This window comes from Microtus oregoni, unplaced genomic scaffold, assembly GCF_018167655.1.
Source record: "Microtus oregoni isolate MIOR12 unplaced genomic scaffold, Mior012 000020F_ref0000438, whole genome shotgun sequence".
Lineage (NCBI taxonomy): Eukaryota > Metazoa > Chordata > Mammalia > Rodentia > Cricetidae > Microtus > Microtus oregoni.
In genome coordinates this window covers 28,408,397-28,428,625 of record NW_024543079.1, presented here as the reverse complement: position 1 = coordinate 28,428,625, position 20,229 = coordinate 28,408,397, and the positions used below count along the sequence as shown (strand labels likewise).

At 41.4% G+C, this 20,229-nt stretch overlaps 1 protein-coding gene across 1 annotated transcript in view; it reads left to right on the top strand.

The window, feature by feature from the left end:
• Sptlc3 (serine palmitoyltransferase long chain base subunit 3) overlaps positions 1–20,229 on the top strand; it is a 117,163-nt gene that overhangs the window by 62,131 nt on the left and 34,803 nt on the right. Inside the window, exons 7-8 of the mRNA XM_041670973.1 lie at positions 6,761–6,866; positions 15,789–16,008. Coding sequence (XP_041526907.1) covers positions 6,761–6,866; positions 15,789–16,008 — 326 coding nt within the window. The remainder of the gene's footprint in view (positions 1–6,760; positions 6,867–15,788; positions 16,009–20,229) is intronic.

The following is a 20,229-nucleotide window of genomic DNA, read 5'->3' as shown; positions in this document are numbered from 1 at the left end:
ACATTTTCTGATCAGGAGCACTTTTTAAAAAATGGTAAGCAGTTTGGTTGCAGCAGCCCTGGATGATGGCTCCTCCTCTCTTGGCCTTTTAATATGGCAGAGGTACCTTTACTACCAACTCTAGTACCACAGGATAGGAGCCATGCTCATCACTTTAACTCTGGGAAGGAGTGTGCAAAACATAAACTTTTTTTATCTGAGTGAAAGCGAAATCTGCTATGCAATGCACTGTGTGACCTAGGGATATTGCTGTGCATGGCAGTGGGAATCTGTCATGCTCTCCTGTCTGTGCACACCTCGCAGACCTGATCTGGCTGCTTTTTCAGGCAGGGGTGCTGAGCTGCTGTTGTGCTCTCAGCGACTTTCCTCCTGACCCTGGGTGGGCACACAGGCACCTGGACCTGAAGTGTGTGGCTAGCCATGTGGGTTAGCTCCATGTTGATGTGCCATTTTGTAGATGGAGGCTGCTTGTTTGTTCCAAGCCACCCAGACCTACCTAAAATAATCACACAGAAACTATATTAAAAATCTGCTTAGCATATTAGCTCAGGCTTTTTATTAACAAACTCTCACTTCTTAAATTAACCTGTTCCTATGATTTTTAATTTTACCATGAGGCTCATGGTTTACCGGTAAGGTTCCAGGGCATCTGTCTCCTTCAGCAACTACATGACATCTCCTCAACTCCACCTACTCTTTCTCTCTCTCTCTGCATCTCTGTTCAGATTTTCTGCCTGATTTTACTCTGCTAAGGCATTGGCCAAAAGCTTCTCTATTAACCAATGGCAATGAAACATATTCACAGCATACAGAGGGGAATCTCACATCACTTGCACTCAGTTTGCTTTCTTCTTTTCATTCGGTCAAGGACCCCATCACATGAAACAGTGTCGTTATTTAGGATAGGTCATCATCCATATTCAGAATAGGTCACCATTCCTTTTAAGTCAAATATCTTGGGAAATGTCCTTCAAAGAAATGCCCAGAGATTCATGTCCGTGGTGGACATAAACCCCATAAGCATTAGTCAAGATGAACCATCACAACATTCCTCAAGTAGCAGAGAAAGGGGATTTTCTTCTGATGTAGCAACAGTGTGTTCTTTAAATTAGGGAACCTGTGAACAAAGCAGTATTCTTGGCTCTTGAGTTCTGTATAGGGAAAAAAATAGATGCAACATATTGAAACGCTATTCAGAGAAGCATAACAAATAGCAAAATAAATTTTCAATATCCTTTATCAAAGGGTCCAGCTACTCACTAAAATCTATTCCTTGATTTTCCTCCCTACCTTCAACAGTCACATGAGGAACTAAGAACACTAAGCAGAAAGAAAGTTCTGAAAACAAAGAAACTCAGATCCTTCAAAGGCTTCTTCCTAGGAACAGAAAAGGACTAAGAAGCTAATTTTCAGGAATGTTCCATTCAAAGCTGGAGCTAGACATTTTAAAACCTCGGGCTAGTAGTTCCTGGATAATAAAATGTGAAAAATATGTCTCAGCTAAAATTCAGAATCACTCGTTCTAGACTTATTACACCATTTAAATAATGATTGCAATAACCATAATACATAGTTATCTACTACCCATATATTACTGAAGACTGACCCCAGAGTGAATGAATTACATACCTGAAGTCACTCAAATGTCAAAAGGCAGGATCTAAACTTTACATTCAAGTCTGTTGCTTTGTCTTGGTTCATTTCTCCCAGCAGCAGACCCTGAGATAAAGATTTAAGGAAATCTCTCTTATTTACAAAGGAAACTGGAGAAGTACAGCAGATAAACAAGGTGAGAGCATCCAGGAAGGAGGTAGCAACAGGCAGCTTACGACAGTGTCCAAGACTTCACTCCTAATGGAAAATGATGGCTACCGGCATTACCTGAGGGATGACAGACCCAGGGAACCATATATAAATACCAATTCGCTTTTGTGATTAATTTAAAACTACTGCTTTTCCAGATCAAATACGGTTCTGCAAACAAAAAAGGGGGCTATTTTGGAGGGGAGCAAAGAATGATCTATGTTTGTAAAAAGAGTTGAGCTGAAGGGATATAGCAAGGACATTTACAAATGTACAGCATTCAATATGACTCTATTCCCACAGAATGTGTTGGACTCAGACAGATGTGGTACCTTTTGAAAAAGCCATTGGATACCATAGCCACTGGATACCATAGCTATTGGATACTATAGCCACTGGATACCATAGCCACTGGATACCATAGCTATTGGATAACATAGCCACTGGATACCATAGACACTAGATACCATAGCCACTGGATACCATAGACACTAGATACCATAGCCACTGGATACCATCGCCACTAGATACCATAGCTATTGGATACCATAGCCATTGGATACCATAGCCAGTGGATACCATAGCCAGTGGATACCATAGCTATTGCAGCCCTATCCCACTAGCAGCTGGAATCTCCCTGCAGAATATGCAGTGTAGCCTTGGAATTCCTACTTGTTATGTATTGTCTTAGGGTTTCTATTGGTGTAAAGAGACACCACGATCATGGCAACCCTTATAGAGGAAAACATTTTTTGGGGGTGGCTCACCTACAGTTAAGAGATTCAGTCCATTATCACTATGGTGGGACATGGCAGTGTGCAAGCAGACATGGTGCTAGAAAAGTAGCTGAGAGTCTTATATCTTACAGGCAACAGGAAGTGGACCATGCTTGGCTTGAACATATATGAGACCTCAAAGCCTGCTTCCATAGTGACACACTTCCTCCAACAAACCACACCTACTCCAATAAGGCCACACCTCCTAATACTACCACTCCACTCCGTTGGTGGCCATTTTTTTCAAACCACCATCAAAGAGAATCTGCGTTTTTCTACTATAGGAAGTAAAACAGCCTATTCCTAAGTTGGCTCACTACATACCATAAAAAAAAAAGCTTAAGTTGAGGAGCCAGCTCCAACCAGGGGCCAGATTATTCATTCTTCACTGATTCTAGAGCACTTTTTAATGTTTTAATTAGCATATGCTAATTATACACAGTAGTGTATTTTATTGTGACTTTTAAGATATGTATATAATGCATTTTATCATACTTCACCCTAATGAGTCCCCTTTCTAATTTCACATCATTGGGAATCAATAAATTTCATTTGAATTGCCTGCAGAAGCATGAGTGGAGGGTTATTTACAGGAGCATTAAATGAATACCGAGTGGCTACACCGCTAAAAAGAAAAAAATGTCCTCCCTCCCCCTGTAGCCATTAACCTCCTACAAATACTCAGGGAGGAGTGAGGCCTCCTGAGTCCCTTGTAACAACCCTTTCTGAGGATTCTGAAGCATTTTGAAGAAATGTGGAAACTTGGGGTTTCACAAACTCTACTAGAATCCTCTCTCCATAGAAGGCACCATTCAATCATTTGTGGCTTAAAGCTTTATATTTTAATCTTAGAACACTCATTTATTTTTAACATTTCCACTAACTCTTTGATGGTAATTTTTATTATATTTTCCCCTCCCCTATGCCTCCCATACCTACCTTCTATCCCATTTCCACACAACTTTGTATTCTCAATTTTTGGAAAACCCATTAAATTTGTGCTGCCAATCTACCTTTAGATATGTGGACATTTGTTGGAGCACAGTCAGCCTACCAGAAGACACAACATTAAGGAGAACTAATCCTTCCTTTCCTGGCAGCTATCAATTTTCAACAACTCCTTAGCTAAGGATGGGACTCTTCTGTGTCCACATCTCTTATCAATTCTGAGATTTTTGTCTAATTTGACTTTCCCCAAATCTTGTGCATGCTGTCACAACTGCTTAGAAATCATATGTGCTATTGCCCTTTTATGTCTAACTAACCCTATTTCCTTGCAGTCATCCTCTACCCCTGGCTCTTACAATTTTTCTGCCCCCTCTTTGACAATGATCCCTGAGCTTTGGATGGAAGGGATGTCCAATTTAGAGCTGAGCATTCCAAAGTCTCTAATTTGCAGGACTTTGGCCAGTCATGAATCTCTGTGCTGAGTATCATCTACTACAAAGAAGAAGCTTCTCTGATGAAGCACTAATCTACGAAAACACAATAAGCTAGTAGGAGTTAATTTAATACTATGTACATTTATCAGAATAATAAGAGTTAAGGGACAATCTAGCCATAGGTTTTTGGCTTCAAAAGTATTGCCAGAAATAGGTTCCATCTTGAGAATAGGCCTTAAATACAATTATTAAGTAGTTGATCGCTCCCATGACATTCCTGCCACTATCGCATAGTGGGCATATCCGGCTGACAGTTCCTAGAGCCTTTGGAGTTCACAGCTGGATTAAATTGATGATTACTTTTATCCTCCAGCAATGTACATAGTATCTTTTAGCACTATGCAAACAGGGGTGAAGCTTCTAGGCTAGAACCAACTTGCTCTCTCCAAGTTCTTTGACTCAAATACTCAGTGCCTTCAGCAATAGTTACTCACCATCCGGTTCTAAAAGATAATGAAAAGCAATGATAGTAGCCTGGAATATTTGGAGTTCTATGGGACCGCTCTTGACAACAAATCTAATGGAGGTCATTTATGACACTGTGGTTTGTACTTGTTAGTCTGTAGTGTCTAGCAAAGGCACTGTTGCCCCATTACAATTAATTCCAGTTTCTAAATATGTTTGTATTTTGGGAAGCTTCTACATAGCATATTCTCATGAGTTTTTCAGAAGGTCAGTAGTGTTAGCTGTGTCCCCTCTTCCATCCTGGCCTATTACCCCCATGTAATGTGTCCTGTTCCATTATTCCCCTTTATAGAAACAACTTTTTAAACAAGCATTATTTTATATCACTACATTAAAGTACCTTCTATTTTACTTCAATTTGACTTACCTTTATGAGGATGGCATGAAAGCCACTAGTATGATGTCTCATTTATGTACAAAAAAATTAGAAAAGGCAGTGTCATGTTTATGTTTGTTTAAACACAAATTCTTGTTGACCATCTCTTTGTCCATTCATAGGCTAACAACTTGAAGTAGATTATAGAACAGAGAGACTGTCTCCTCTACTCCCAGGGGTTCCTTCAATGGTTTAGACATTCAGCCTAAAAGTAAAGTAAAAACAAGCTAGCGATGCAGGTGAAGATTTAGAAGCCCTGAGAATCTGAAACAGGAAAGTTTCTTTCAGTCTCCTTGGCTGCCATCTAGTTGTGAGCAATGGCGTCAGCTGGAAACATTCAGAAGAGAGGAGACTCTTTGAAATCAAAACGAAAAAATACAGTTTACTAAGGAAACCTTAGCTCCAGACAAAATGCATCTGTCTAAAGGGAGCCTTGGGTGATGAGTGGATGGATACCTTCGGGACAGACTAGAGGCAGAACCATATTGGAGAGCAGGAGGATGTGTGTTGGGGACCACAGAGAAGCTGTCTCAGGGAAGTATTCAGAGACTAATTCATGAAGGGCTTTCTGAGGTTGTATTGGTTTATTATTATAACAAACAGGAACAGTTTGTAAGCCTCAGTAGCATACACTGATCAGCACGTATCTGTCATTCAGCATCATGGTTGATGCTCAGATAACTTCCTCACTGTCTCTCATCGTACCCTGGGGAGAGTCAAGGATCTGTGAATTTTCTTCAGCAGAAATACAGAGTACAAATATAGTAAATCTACAAAAACATGCACATTAACTATGTAATTTTTCACTCACTTTGACTTGAAAAGTTAAAACGTAAATAGCACATACAACACCAAACAGCTGAGTTGCTTCCTAAGTCCTTCCAAACGGCCTCTTAGCCCAAGCCCAGCCATCTCCTACTTTCGCTCTTTGTGATTTTCCATTACAAGCGAACAAGGCTGTCCTAGCAGACATCACCCTTCCATCCTGCCCTGCAGCATTCTGGAGATAGAAAAGGTGGTGCAAGGGCTCTCACCTAAGGCAGGAAAAGTTTGTGGTTACAACTATGGACCTGAGTACAGATTCAAAACCCAACTCTGCCATTTACAACCATAGGCCAGCTAAAGAGTCTCAGCATTAGGAAGGTTGAGAACCGCCCCCTTAGTTTTACCAAATCCTCTGTGCCGCAGTGGCCTGACTCAGCACATGAAGAACCTGTAGCAGGTCTCCACAGTGGTCCTGGGAGAAATGAACAACCTATGACAAAAACAACATTCAAAGGGTATTAGACACAAGAAAAAGGGGGCTTGGTAATTGCCAGCAACTAGCAGTGTGTCCCGAGCTCACAAATAGTTCACGCAGGACCCCATATTGTTTTACAACCTGAACACTGCTAAAACATCTGACGGTTCAAAGTCCAAGCCCCGCCCCCCAACCCCTCACCCCGAGGATAATGAGATCTTTTGCACCACACAGGTAGGCTGTGCAAACCCTAACAGACTTGGGCCTAAGCAACTGATGAGGGGCTCTTAAATTCATCCATCAGAGTTCAGTTTTTGCCTAACAATGAAACCCCAGCTTCACTAGATACGTGTCTATTGTATTGACTTCCAAGTTCTCTCAGGCAGGCAAAGAGATGCATAAGACAGCCGTAAGCTGACTCAGCCTGCCTGTGCAGACACAACTGTTCATCCTACCAGAGTTAAGCTTTAGTAGAAAATAACCCCCCAAATCTCCCAGGAGTTCTCTGGGTCCAACCTTGCTTTCTCAAAGTCCAGGTCTGAGTATAAAATTACAAGTTAAAAGCAAAAATAACTCTGGCATCCTCTCATGAAACAAAAAGAAGAAGGCAAACAAGAGCCCTCCCATAACTCAATCTTTCTTTTCCCGTTATTTAAAGACGTACAGAGCCTAGAGAAGCTCCTGAGAGAATCCATCATCAATGGCCAGCCTCGCACAGGCCGAGCATGGAAGAAGATCCTCATCCTAGTAGAGGGCATTTACAGGTATGTAAGAGACTGGAGGCCTTTGACACTTGCGGCTCACAGCAAGCTGCTCAATGAAGAGAATAAGACCTTTCCTGCTAAAAATAAAGGAGGTGCTTATAGATGCCAGAGAGTAATACAAGATAAAGCTACCGACATTAGTGGCCAGATCTGGGGCTTCCTGTCTTTTCTACAGCTCTGTGCATCTTCTGGAAGGCTTAGGGACTGACATGCTGGTGAAGCCTTCCTTAGAAATGTCCTCAGTGTTGATCTGTATTGCTTCCTTCCAGTGCCCTAGCATTTCAAAGACCTTTTGTGCCTGAGCTATTCAATATCAGGATGTTGGAAGACATGTCTGTCACAGATGGTTCAGTGGGTGACCCCAGCCCCCTTATGTGGACAGTATATCCAAGCACTTACTTCAGTCATTAATTAAGTAGGTTAACGACTGGCCTCAGAATATAGGGGCCTAACCTTGAGGGCAGTCCTTCCTCCAGAGTGGGACCAGTGGGATGCTGATCCTAGCATTTGGTAATATTCTCAAGATTCTTTCCCTGCCTTCCTTAAGCTGAGCAGGAAAATACCCACTAAGTCATTCTGAGCAGCGCTTTTATATTGCTGGCTGTGATTGAATTTGCTTCATTCTCTTTCTAAATCGATTACCGTGGCTCAAATGGAAATTGCACACAAGCATTCCGTCTGTTTACACCCTATTCTGTAAGCCAAGGAAACATTTTCTCAGAGTGCCCCTTCTTAAATCAATTCCCAAGCAATCCTTACAGAAGTGAAACCTGGGGCTCTATCCCCTATGAGCCTCGGAGAGAGACATGAAATACAAAGGAAGGAAGTGAGGGCTGGAGAACCCCAAGCCAGAGTGTGACTGCAAAGGAGACATGAGGGCAACAGTAGCATTGTGAGTCCTCCTTCTGCAGCCCTTCCTCTTCTGCATGAAAAGCAAACATTGCTACATAGACAGTTTAATGTTTCCTAACTTGAAACCTCTTCAACAGAAAACAAATGAGATCACGAAGGTGTTATCTTTATCAATCATAAGCAAACGCCATCTGCATCAATACCGAGTAACAGGAGAAATGTGCCCTATCCTTTTCTTTGGAAAGAGGGGGTGAATTCTCCAAGTCATAGATAAAATAAAAACCAGAGTCTTTTTTATTTATTTATTTTAAGTGATTGGAATCCTGTATTAGCAAAGATGGCAGCTCCACACTTCCCTCATTATTGTCTAAGGTCGACCCCAGGAGTGGGCAGTGTTTACAAGATCTCTAAAACAGTGATCTAGAAAGCTGGGGTAATTTTTACCCTGTCTCCAACCAGAGAGCATTTGGCCGGTGTTAGTGGCCACACATGAAGTGGAATACTATTGACATCTAGTGGGGAGAGGCAGGGATTGCTCCTGGGCGTCCTGCAAAGCACGAGGCATCAAGAAGAATTCTGTCGTTCCAAATAGCAATACTGCCAAGGCTGAGAAAGCCCTCTTCTTGGATAGTTAACTACTCACTGGCCCTGAACTTGAACTTTGAGGAAGTAATCTCACCCCGAGTCTGTGCTGTCGTAAACCTAAGTGGCAAGCTTTCTCCCTGTGTAGTTTATAGCAGCTACCAGCCTGAGAGGGATTCAAGCAGCCCTTATCTAAACACCTGTCATTCAGGTTTGGACTCATAGGAGGATGAATTGGCTGAGGAAAGGCACACTGGGCATCTCCTTTCACCAGAGTCAAAAGAACCCAATTTCAAACAAACAGAACTTATTTCCACTAAAGGAAAGTCACATTTTTAAGCGCTTGGATTGTGGCTGAAATTAGTCTCCATCCATGTTTTACTAACAAATATTTTCATCAGAAACCACTACAGTAGCTGGACTTACTAGGGGCTAAGCTAGGCTTTATCCTGTCCTGTGGGGAGTGGGGAAGAGAAGGTTTGCAGGTGCACGTTTCTGTCCCTAAGCCAATGAGGCACAAAACCACAATTGAGCAACGGTGACTCTTAGTTGACTTATGCTATATATGAAAAGATTTACAGTGATCATTTCTTATTTTCCTAGATCCTGTGAGTCAGGTCTGCTATCACGCAGCATTCACTGAACTCATTCCCAAGACCGCAGTCAGTTAAAAATTCAAGCAAGCATGGAATATCCAAAATTTCCTCACTCACATATTTAGCACTGGCTTTTGGATGGTGACTGGGCTGCCTTTTTCTCATTCACATGAATCTGGTTTTGTTTTATGGTCACCAACACCAGGATCTGTATGATGTAGTATTGACAAGACATCAGATCATCTATTCAGAGCTCCCTCGCACAGGATCCCTGGCTTCCAAGACAGAAAACCCAGAAATTGCCATTGTTTTAAGAGAGTGGCCCAGAACTCATGCTGTGCCCTGCAGGCCAAACACACCCCAGAGATAGCCTGCATTCCCAGAAAGGAGATTGATACTTTAACTCTTGGTGGGAAGATTGGATTGTGTACACAGCAACAGGAAGCTTGCATGCCTCTATCTTTGCATCAGTTTGCTGCAGATCAAACAACCTAGCATGTACACCAGGCAAAGTTTCCATGTCATAAACTTCCTCTCATCTTCTCTGCATGATGGTTATGTCATCCCAACAGCCTCCATCCCACCAGCAGTCCTTTGTCAACCAAGACTAGGGTAACATAAATTCTGAAGCAAAATTCCAGTTGGAAAGCTTTCGCTTGGGCATGCCAGTGTAGAACTGTCACCAGAAAATGAAATTGCTTTACATCGCGCTTTCCAAAGTGTCCGGGTTGGGAATGTACACACATACCTGATTGGACACTCCCCAAAGCCTCTTTTGCATTTTAACTCTTAGGGTCATCTTTGTTCTTGCTGTTTTGTCTCTTACTTCTCTGCCCCACAGGCAAAGTACCACACCGTGAGTTGTTCATCCACAGCAATTTTTTCATGATTCTTAAAGAAAAAGGTTAAGTTTTCAAGTCACAAAGTTTCAAGTAGGCTTCAAACAAGAAGTGTCTAGGTGACTAGCCTGAGAATCCAGAACACTTCCCAAAATTAGCAACAATAATTATTATTGCCATAGGCATGAAAGTTCTTATCTTTGTAAAAATTGGAGAGGAGTCGGGATTTGGAGCCAGATTTGGAACCTGGATTCAAATCCCGGCATTGGTCCCCATAGCTGTGTACCCTCCTTAGAACATATATGTAAGTGTTAAGAAAGATCATATGAGGCAGGATCTGTCAGACGCAAAGCCCATAGAAAGCCCACACAAAGAGTAACTGTCCTCATAATTTCACATTTTCCATTGAAGAGGTTTCAGGTTGGAGAGCAATAAACTGCCGACATAGCAATACTGATTTGCTCTCCATACAGAAAAGGATGACAGCAAAGTGAGGGCTCATATTGTCCTTGTGTCTGGTCCTTGCTCAATATTCTAAGTGTATGACATTGCACAAGGCTGCTGAGAGTACTATTAAGATGAAGAAACAGAGGCTCTCAGGCCTTAGATAAATTGCCCTAGGCAGATTAGTAAAATGAAGCAGAGCTGGTATTAATAACCAGGTGACCCTGGTGAAACAAAGGCTCTCTGCAGATAGAAGAGGCCACCTGTCTGTTGGCATCCAACTTGTAAACTCTGAAAGTACAAAGTCACTCTGACTTAAAGTAATCCTATCTAGGCTTCATCTTCTCCATATGTAAATTAAGGGAATTGGAAATGCAAATCTAAGTGTCGATGAATCCATGACTTGGTATCAAAAAGTCAAATCGCATTCTTTTAATCTGATTTCCTAATATTGTGTTAACCATATATTGCTGTGGTTTGGAGAACATCCCTCCTCCTAATCATGTCAGTAGTCTGGGGTCTTCTCGAAGGAGAAGATTTCACACAAGGACAGAGACAGCACAAGCAAATAGTCAAGGTTTACTTCAGCCAGTGAAAAAGCAAAAGGAAAATGTACCCTCCTTGCTCACAGCAAATCTGAACCAAAAGCTCACAACAAAAGTCTATCTGTAGCGTCTGGACACATGAGTCTTGGTCTACCACAGGCGGGACAGTCTACGATGGTCTTAGAAGCCATTCTGATCCACCATTAAATACATTAAGTACAAGAATATGTTTAAAAATCCTAACAACCTATTGAGTTGAGGTTACTAAAAAAAGAAAACACGAACCTTATGTTGCTTGAGCTGACAAGCCAGAGTCTGCCAAGACTAGCCTTGTTGGTTTTTCTCTGAGACCTGTTCTTCATCTTGTCTGGTCAAGGTGACTGTCTCATACCCAGCTTAAAGTCATTACTTCTCTGACTTTGTTGTTTCAGTCCTAAAAATCATTTCAAACCGAACATCTGTTTTGACTACAGCACTATTTTTGTAGTATCTGAGGAGAACAGATTCCTTATTAATTCATAATGACTAAGAAATCTCAAAGTTATTAAAAAAAAAAAAACATGATGCTAGTAAAGATGTCCCAGGTAACTTGGGACACAAACCAGCATGGTGGGAGCCCAAACTTTCAGAATCTAAAGAGTTTCATAGTATGCGCCAACCTTTCCCAAATCGTACACATCAGCATATGACGAATTTGCAGAATGTCTTGAGTTTAAGAATAGATTAAGAGTTCTTCTCCCTCAAACTGAGAAAAATTAAGAATAATCTCAATGATAAACTTTCCCCAATTCTGTATAGTTTCAACATGTAAAGACAAAGAATAGATGGGTTTTGTCTTAATCCCTCTCCTCCCTCGTTCTCCTTTTTGTCTAGCTCAGTCTCTGTCTCTTCTCGCCATCCCTTTCCTTCTCTCTACATCCCCCTCTTTTCTCCCTTTTCCTCGAACCTCTTTGTCTCTACCCCACCCTTTCCTCTTTTCTCTTGGATTAAACCTTGGGCTGCCAAGAAGAGTTTTCCACCGTACAAGTTTCCTGAGCTATGGCTTAATTTTTGGTTTTCATGTGGAGAAGAGAATGATGAGACAATTTTAAAAGGAATTGCCATTCAACTACTGCATTATACAATAAAAAATAAGTAACTTACTGACTTGTGGCCTAAAGAACAATTCAAGTCCCTAGACAGAGTCTCAGATAAACTGATGACATTATCTTATTTATAGCTGTATTTTATTTCTTTTTCTTCTACTAAAGCCAAAAGAAAAACAAAACCTTTCACCCAGGAAAAAATAACAACATACTATATGTGTTTTTCTTTATTGCTTGATTGTTTTGACAGAAAATAGTGATAATAACACAAATAGTGATTTTACACTTTCACCCAGACTCGTTATCCCACTATAACAAAAGGTTCTATGCAAATTCAATAATACTGGGGGGGGGGAATGAAACCATTGTGGATGAATATAACTATATAAAAGCTGAGTTCTACTTAGGACTCTATGTATGCCTGCATTAACCCCCAAATAAGCAGTATTGTAGAGTCATTAATCTTGGAGGAAGAAATACAAGCCAGGTGGTTAGGTCCTTACCTAGCTAGAGCAGCCCCTGGAAAATGGCTGATTAGATGTGGGGAGTGTCTACAAACGCTGTCAATGTTAGCTTTGCCTCCTGCCAAATTCAGTTCCAGGAAAAAAAAAAGAATGGCTGTTTGTGTCTAGCATATTTTGTGTTACCTACTTACAGCATTTTAAAGACAAGCAAAATCTAAGAATTCTGAGGGTTTGGAATCATTTCTCATGCGTGACCTCTGCAATGACACTCACATGCCTTTATTGTAGAAGATTAAACACAGAACTTTGTTAAAGATTCCTTTTTATCACATCAGGCTTCAGTGAAACTTTCTGCTTGCAAGCTCACTGAGTGCCTGGGATGGTCTGACAGTTGACAAGCATGAATACTAGCCATTATAAAGATTCTGGGAGGAAAGCTTCATCATCCTGCCTCTACTACATAACAATGAAGTGAGGGATAATGGAAAACATCAGATAGGCTGCCCAAGTCCCAGTTTAGAAAGTGCTGTGACCCCAATCTAAGCCGAAGGTAGACAGATAGTAATATTGCCTCCTCAGGGGTGAGCACTCTAAAAAGCAAGAAATTGAACGTAGCACTGGAAGTAACTCACAAAGATGCATAAGAGAAGATCATTTGGTCTTCCATTAAAATCAGAACTTGGCCATCCAAATGACCTCATGAAATACCCATGTGCTGTATCATTGATGGTTAAAGTCAACTCTTTCGGTCTGGGTAGCTGTGACACTTAATGAACTGTTTTGACTGAATCAACCTAACGCTTAAACTTATTTTTAATGTATTATATACAGTCTAAGACCTAACAGGGGAGAATGGCGAAGTTCACCACTCTTCAAACGATTAGTCTTTAGCTAAATTGTTGCTTGAGTTGTTTGACAAGCTGCATTGTGTTGTGAACATGTGAGTCTGGTTTTTTTTAGAGCCAGAGTGTTTGTACAGCCCAAGCTATGCAGTGCAAAAGCTTCCAGTGGTTTGAGAACTAAGTCGAGCCAATGTTCTTTAAAACCCATTGAGATCCAGAGGTGCTATGTAAATATTAAATTTAATTTTACTTATTATTTGGCCTTATATTATCTTTCTCTAAGGACTTGAAACATTTTACAGTTTGCACTACCATGGACAATAAAACATTTAGACACTCTCTTGATCACTACACACACTAAAATGGGGATGACAGGGATTAACATAACCCTGGGTAAGCATGACATACCAATCTGGGAACCTATCCTTATTCTTTTGGAAAACATATAGAATATATAGCACAAAGAGTAAACACTAAACTAGGGATTTTAGTTAATGTATCAAAATTGGCTCATGAAATTGTTATAAATTGCCCACACTAGTGCGTGACCTTAATGTCAGGAGAAACTTGGTAAAACTGGGGATACAAGAGTCCTCAGTACCTTTTATTCAGTTGTTCTACAAACATAAAGCTATTATTACAAGAAGTTTTGTCAATTTAAAAAAAAGAAATCTAAAACTTTAAAAACTAAAATAAATAATAAAATAGGTCTAAAGCAAAAGAGTTGGTTAGTAGTGGTAAATCCGAAAGTGATGTCCTTAGCCACTGGTGTGAGTTTATCCTGGAAGTGTAGAAATAAGAGCGGCAGGGCTGCTTCCCGCCACCCGGCTAGCTTTACCCGAAATAATTACACGGAAACTGTATTCTTTTAAACACTGCTTGGCCCATTAGTTCCAGCCTCTTATTGGCTAACTCTTACATATTGATCTAACCCATTTCTAATAATCTGTGTAGCCCACGAGGTGGTTTACCAGGGAAGATCTTAACCTGTGTCTGTTTGGAGTGGGAGATCATGGCGACTCTCTGACTCAGCTTCTTTCTCCCAGCATCCTGTTCTGTTTACTCCACCCACCTAAGGGTTGGCCTATCAAATGGGCCTAGGCAGTTTCTTTATTAATATGAAATCACTCCCACATCATTTCCCCTTTTTTATTTAAACAAAAAAGAAAGGCTTTAACTTTAACATAGTAAAATTATATATAACAAAACAGTTATCAAGTAAGAATTATAGTTACAATATTTATATCTACTTTATCTTTTATTATAACTAAGGAAAACTACAACTATGTATCCATTTTTTAACTCCATCAAAGACTCCAGAAGGATATAATATTACCTAAGTAAACAAGAAGTAAGTAACTTTTAAAATTTTAGAAATGACAGAGACATCTCACTGCCTGTACAGTCACCCAAAGTTTCTCTGTACCATTGGGGCATCCATCTTTGGCCTTCAGGCCCATAGTATACAGCAGACATTTCCATGAAGTAAGAAATTTCAAAGACAGTTAGTCACTTTTTGCTGTGTCCTGCAGAATGTCTCACAGACTCTTTCATGAGTCAGGAACCCTGAAAGATCATCTCACCTTTAGGCAAGTTTAGCAGTCCTCTCTCTGCGGGTTCTTTGTGTCCAGTTTATGCATTAGTCCAGGCAAGAGCAGTTTTTTGTCCAAATGGCTATCAAACTCCATAAGGAGCCTCTTTATTGCCCATCTTTCTCTTGAAGTAGCTAGGGCTGCCAGGAGTAGACATGTCTCATTGTCATAAAAAAACCTAAGTTATTAAAATATTTTAAATGTCATATTCTGTAGTCTTTGAGATATATGAAGAATGTCTATCTAACTGAAATATATCTCTATATATCTAGAAAATCTAACTAACATGACTATAAGCTTTACTATTATCGATGATTATCCATTAACAACCTCTATTTCCAATGGGCCTAGGCAATTTCTTTATTAATAAAAAAATCACTCCCACATCATGGAAGCTTGTATATACCATTGATCTGTCCCGCCTCCTTACCCACCACCTCTGGAACTTCGGTGGGAGGAACCCAGAAACCTGAGCCTTAAACCTATCTGGAGTTTTAAGGCTTAATCAACTTCTGGCCTGTCACTCTGAAGAATCATCAAGAAAGGGTGCCACCAGGAGACTGATCTGTGATGAATGCTGAGCAGGAATACCAAGAGATTTTCTATTATGTGATAATTGATACTACTATGTCTAAAGTTCTGTATTTTTAGTTCCCCAGTTTAATCTTTAGCAGTTCTGGCCAGCATTGTCAAACAAGCAATAGCAGATAGATCAAAGTGGCTCAGGGTGGAGCACTTTTATTAAGACCAGCAGAAAACCTATCCCCAAAGCATTGATCTAACTGCAAAAAGCAGCTTTACAAATAAATCAGATCAACAGTATGGCAAGTTCATTTCTGAGTTAAGAACTAAGGATAACAACTCAATCCATCAACTATAAGTATTTTATTAAAGTAGCATGGAGCAGAGAAGATTGAAAGGTTGTCATTGCTGAATAAGATATGCCAATAGAAGAGTGACAGATCCTTGTCAGCAGCCTGACGGTGACAGGGCAGATTTTCTAGGAAGCACTAGAAAGAAAGCAAAAGAACTTTCCAGAAGGCTATTCACTACTTACCAAGATTTTTTCCTTCTGTGCTAGCATGGAAGGTTCCATTGTGAATCTGCCTCAGATAGTGGCTCTAAAGAAGAAATACAAGGCTTACCTCTACGTCGATGAAGCTCACAGTATTGGTGCTACGGGCCCCAATGGCCAAGGTGTCAGAGACTTCTTTGGACTGGCCCCTGAAGATGTGGACGTATACATGGGGACATTCACCAAAAGCTTTGCGGCCTCGGGAGGCTATATAGCTGGGAAAAAGGTAAGAAAGAAAAGTTTAGTGTTTGTGGAGATCCTGAACACCCTAGGGAAGCAGGTCTTCTCTGAATTCGACGTAAATTTCAGTTCTACTCCCCTGTAACATGGAGTAAAGAAAAGTGGGAAAAGGGTGATCACAACCAGATAACAACAGCAAGGGTACAATTTGTAGAACACCTAGGAGAGAGGAAACTCAGAAGGACAATGTCTAAGACATCTTGTGGAATGACTGATCGTCAACCAGTCTTGTAGACAAATAGTGGGAGGCTTAATTTCACAAGAGACAACAGCATACACCAAACCAAAGAACTGATAAGAGATCCCATAAGAACTACAAGGGAGTGGGGTAGAGAGATGGATCAGTAGTTGAGACTACTGGTTGCTCTTCTGGCTTAAATTCCTGGCACCCCACAGTGGCTCAACACAATCTTCAGCCCCAAGGATCTGAAGCCTCAGCTGGCACTGCTCAAATATGGCACACATGCAGGCAACATGTGCATACAATTTTTTAAATTCAAAACTTAAAGAATTAGGAGGGTGTGTGGGGGGGGGGGTGGGTGGGTGGGTGTGGGTGTGTGTGTGTGTGTGTTGAAAATAAAGTAAGTGATAAAAACAATAGGAAAAGTTCATGTATTAGAGAAGCTAACCTGATGGATTTTACAAATTGTCACCTAAACAAAGGCAGAACAAAAATGGACTTTTAAGATTATTTTCCTAAGAAATAACTTTCCTATAATGTTATATAACCCATCGTCTATATTCTCAAAATGTCTGAAAATTTGGATCAGATGACATTATACTGTTAAAGAAGTAAAAAGGAAAATCAAATATTCAGATCTAGATCTAAGGGACAAAGAAACTGTGCCCTGGTCCCTTTGCCTGTATGTACCTTTTCCAAATCATGGCGGTTGTTTCATACAAGCTTACATTTGTCCCAAAGGGACTGTAGTATAGCTCCTACTAGAGGGGCATTGTGCATGGAGGTGCTGCTAAAATGTTGTCTAGGCCAGGCAGTGGTGGCACATGCCTTTAATCCCAACACTCACTCAGAAGGCAGAAGCAGGCAGATCTCAATGAGTTCGAGGCCAGCCTGGTCTACAGAATGAGTTCCAGGACAGTCAAGGCTACACAGAGAGATACCATCTTTTAAAACTGGGTGAGGGGTGACACAGGGGTCTCTAGAGTTACTTATTCAGTTACTTATCCACTCTGACCAGCAGGAACAAAAGTTTAGCCTACTGGTCAACCAGTTAGTCCAGTTGGGGGGATATGTAACAGGCAGCTACTATCACTAAAAGCCAGTGATTTAAAACAACACATTTCATCTTGGGCACTTACCATGAGGCATAAAGATGCCTAAAATACTGTTTCCAGGGGTCTTTGCCCTCCTTTAATTGCTGTGGTCTTCAATACTCAAGACATTGTATATCATCCTCCCTCCAGTGCCCTACGGGGATGAGCTAGGTAATGCTAGAAACAGAGGGACTGTTAGGCCCTCAAAGACTTCAGCAAAGCCTAGTGACAGGTTAATATTTCCTTCCCAACTGTCACATCAGCGGGATCAGAGGGTCTCGGGGTTAGGAGCTGTCAGATCCGGGTTACCTTGCCTTGTATGGCCTTGATTGCTTTAGCAGCAGTTCTGAGGCACAAAACTTTTAATCAAGCGTAACTCTGTTTCCTGAACCAAAGGCACCTGGATAAACTGAAGCAAGCAGATCCTTGAAACGCTGTCAGATGTGTTGGATGTCACATTTTTCTCCTTGGAGTGCCTTCATTTGATACCTATTTTAAACAAAGGCCTGGGACTAGCGGCAGGAGGGACAGTTCCTTGGGATCCTGCACAGGCTTTCTGTTCTGAAGGCATGTGCAGGGTTTCCGAAATGGAACACTCTTATCCACATGATTTCTAACCCTTTAGGGTAGAGACTGAACAATTGTGAAAGCTATCATAAATCAAGACGTGCTTCACGCATGCATTTTTTTTCCTTAACCCATGTTATACTGCAGTATCTCAATTAACCACCAGGTGGCATCATGAATTAGAATATGTTTGGCCAGACCTCGCTAGCCAAACTGCAACACACAGCCCTAAAACACCAAGAGGCAAAACCTTGAAGACACAAACAGAACTCAGTACATGGAGGCTGAGCAAGAGAATTTGGCCACAAGTCTCGAAAATAATCAAGTGGGTTCAAAACTCTAGATAAATATAAAAATACTTGGCTCTGAAATCTCTTGTTAGTCTCCATTTACAAACAATATTCTTTCCTATTATTTATTTATTCTCCAGCCAAAACAGTTTCTCCTCCAAGACATCCCCCCCTAACTTCCCCTCTTCTGCTTCCCTTCAATTTTTCTCCTTTCTCATAAGAAAAAGGCAGGCCTCCCATGTATATCAGCCATGGCATACCAAGTTGCAGGAGACTAGGCACCTCCTCTCCTATTAAGACTTGTAGTGAGGAGCTGCGGGCTGCATTCCTGCCCAGCTCCCGGTTGCCTGGCTAGCTTATGCCCTGAAATAACAACACACAAATACTATTCATTTAAACACTGCTTGGCCCATTAGTTTCAGCCTCTTATTGGCTAATTCTCATATCTTGATTAACCCATTTCTTATAATCTGTGTAGCACCACAAGGTGGTGGCTGACTGGGAAGGATCTTAACCTGCAGAAGGATCTTAACCTGCGTCCATCTTGGAGAGGAGAGCTATTAGCATCTGTCTGAGGCATCTGCCTCACTTCCCTTCTTCCCAGCATTCTGTTTTGTCTACTCCACCCTCCTATGTTCTGACCTATCAGGCCAAGCAGTTTCTTTATTAATTAACCAATGAAAGCAACAGATAGACAGATGACCGTCCTCCATCAAAGACTGAAAGTGGCAACCCAGTAGGAGGGAAGGGTCCCAGAAGCAGGTAACAGAGTTCAGAGACAGCCTCTTGTCCCACTGTTAGGAGTCTTAGGAAAAGACCAAGGTACACAGCTGTAAAGTATTTAAAGAGCTCAGTACCATGCAGGCTCTCGGGTTGGCAGTTCAGAGACAATATTCTCAATCATTCCAATGAAGATGTTCTAGGAATCTTTGTGGAGTGGATCAAGAGCAGAGATTTGCACATTACCAACCAGAAAAATCAGGCAGGTGAAAAATACTTAGAAACAAGTGAGGGGCAGGGGGAAATGCGCTTGGTGCAAAGGTCTCATGGAAAGCAGACGTGCTCTTGGGATCTCAGTTTTCCTTCTTATTAGGTGTTCTACAAATTCATCTTGGTGAATCAGGGGTAATTCTAAGCTGAAGCACTGTCTCTAAAGCCTATGAGGCTTTCCTCTTTTACTGTTTGAGTTTGGAACTCTGTTGACAGTGAACAATTCAATACTCAGGAGGGCATCCTTCCACGATGTCCCAGGTGAAAAGCTAGATAATGATTTCAATTTTTATTTATCTAACTGCTGAGAGGATGTGATCAACACTGCCTGCCCTCTGCTCTCTTGAGCATGATCCTTCATCTTCTTGTTCTCCTGAGCATGATCCTGCATCTTCTTGTTTTCCTGAGCATCATCTGGTATCTACTTGCATACTGACTGTTGCCCACTGACTTCTCAACACCGCCTACCCTCTGTTCTCCTGAGCATGATCTTCCATCTTCTTGGATGCCTGCTGTTGCCCACTGACTTCTCCCAACCTCCACAGATTGATGACTGGCAAATACGTGAAGCAGAGATTGCCCTGTGACTGATAGACTGCAGGGTTGTAATTCTAGAGGTTGGAAGTGGGAAATAGAGAAGAGGTTTGGGATGATAGTTAGATCCAGTGGCCTGAAAAGCAAGCAAATGCAGGCCCCTTACTGAGGCATTTCTGTGCTGGCATTCTCAGCCCTGCCTGCACATAACAGCCCTTTGAAGTAAATAGGGGTCACGGAATGAGTACCAAGATGTTTATTCTAAAAGCCTCCTGTGTGATTTCCTCCTCAAAACCCACCCTTGCCCTTGAACTCTGGGCCTAAGGGTAAAGAAAATAATCAGGGTTTTGAACTTGAAAAGAAAAAAACAGGGCTTGGAAGCCTGTGTCTGAGAATACCTCTAACCCACTCCCAAAGAAAGACACAGTGCAGACTCACCTTGCGAAGGACAAAAGCCAACTCTTAATTCATGGCTTGTGGTACCCAATCAGGGGATAAAGGGATGGAATGGGTGGGCTTTCCTTGACATTCTCCAGAAGTTACTACAGAAC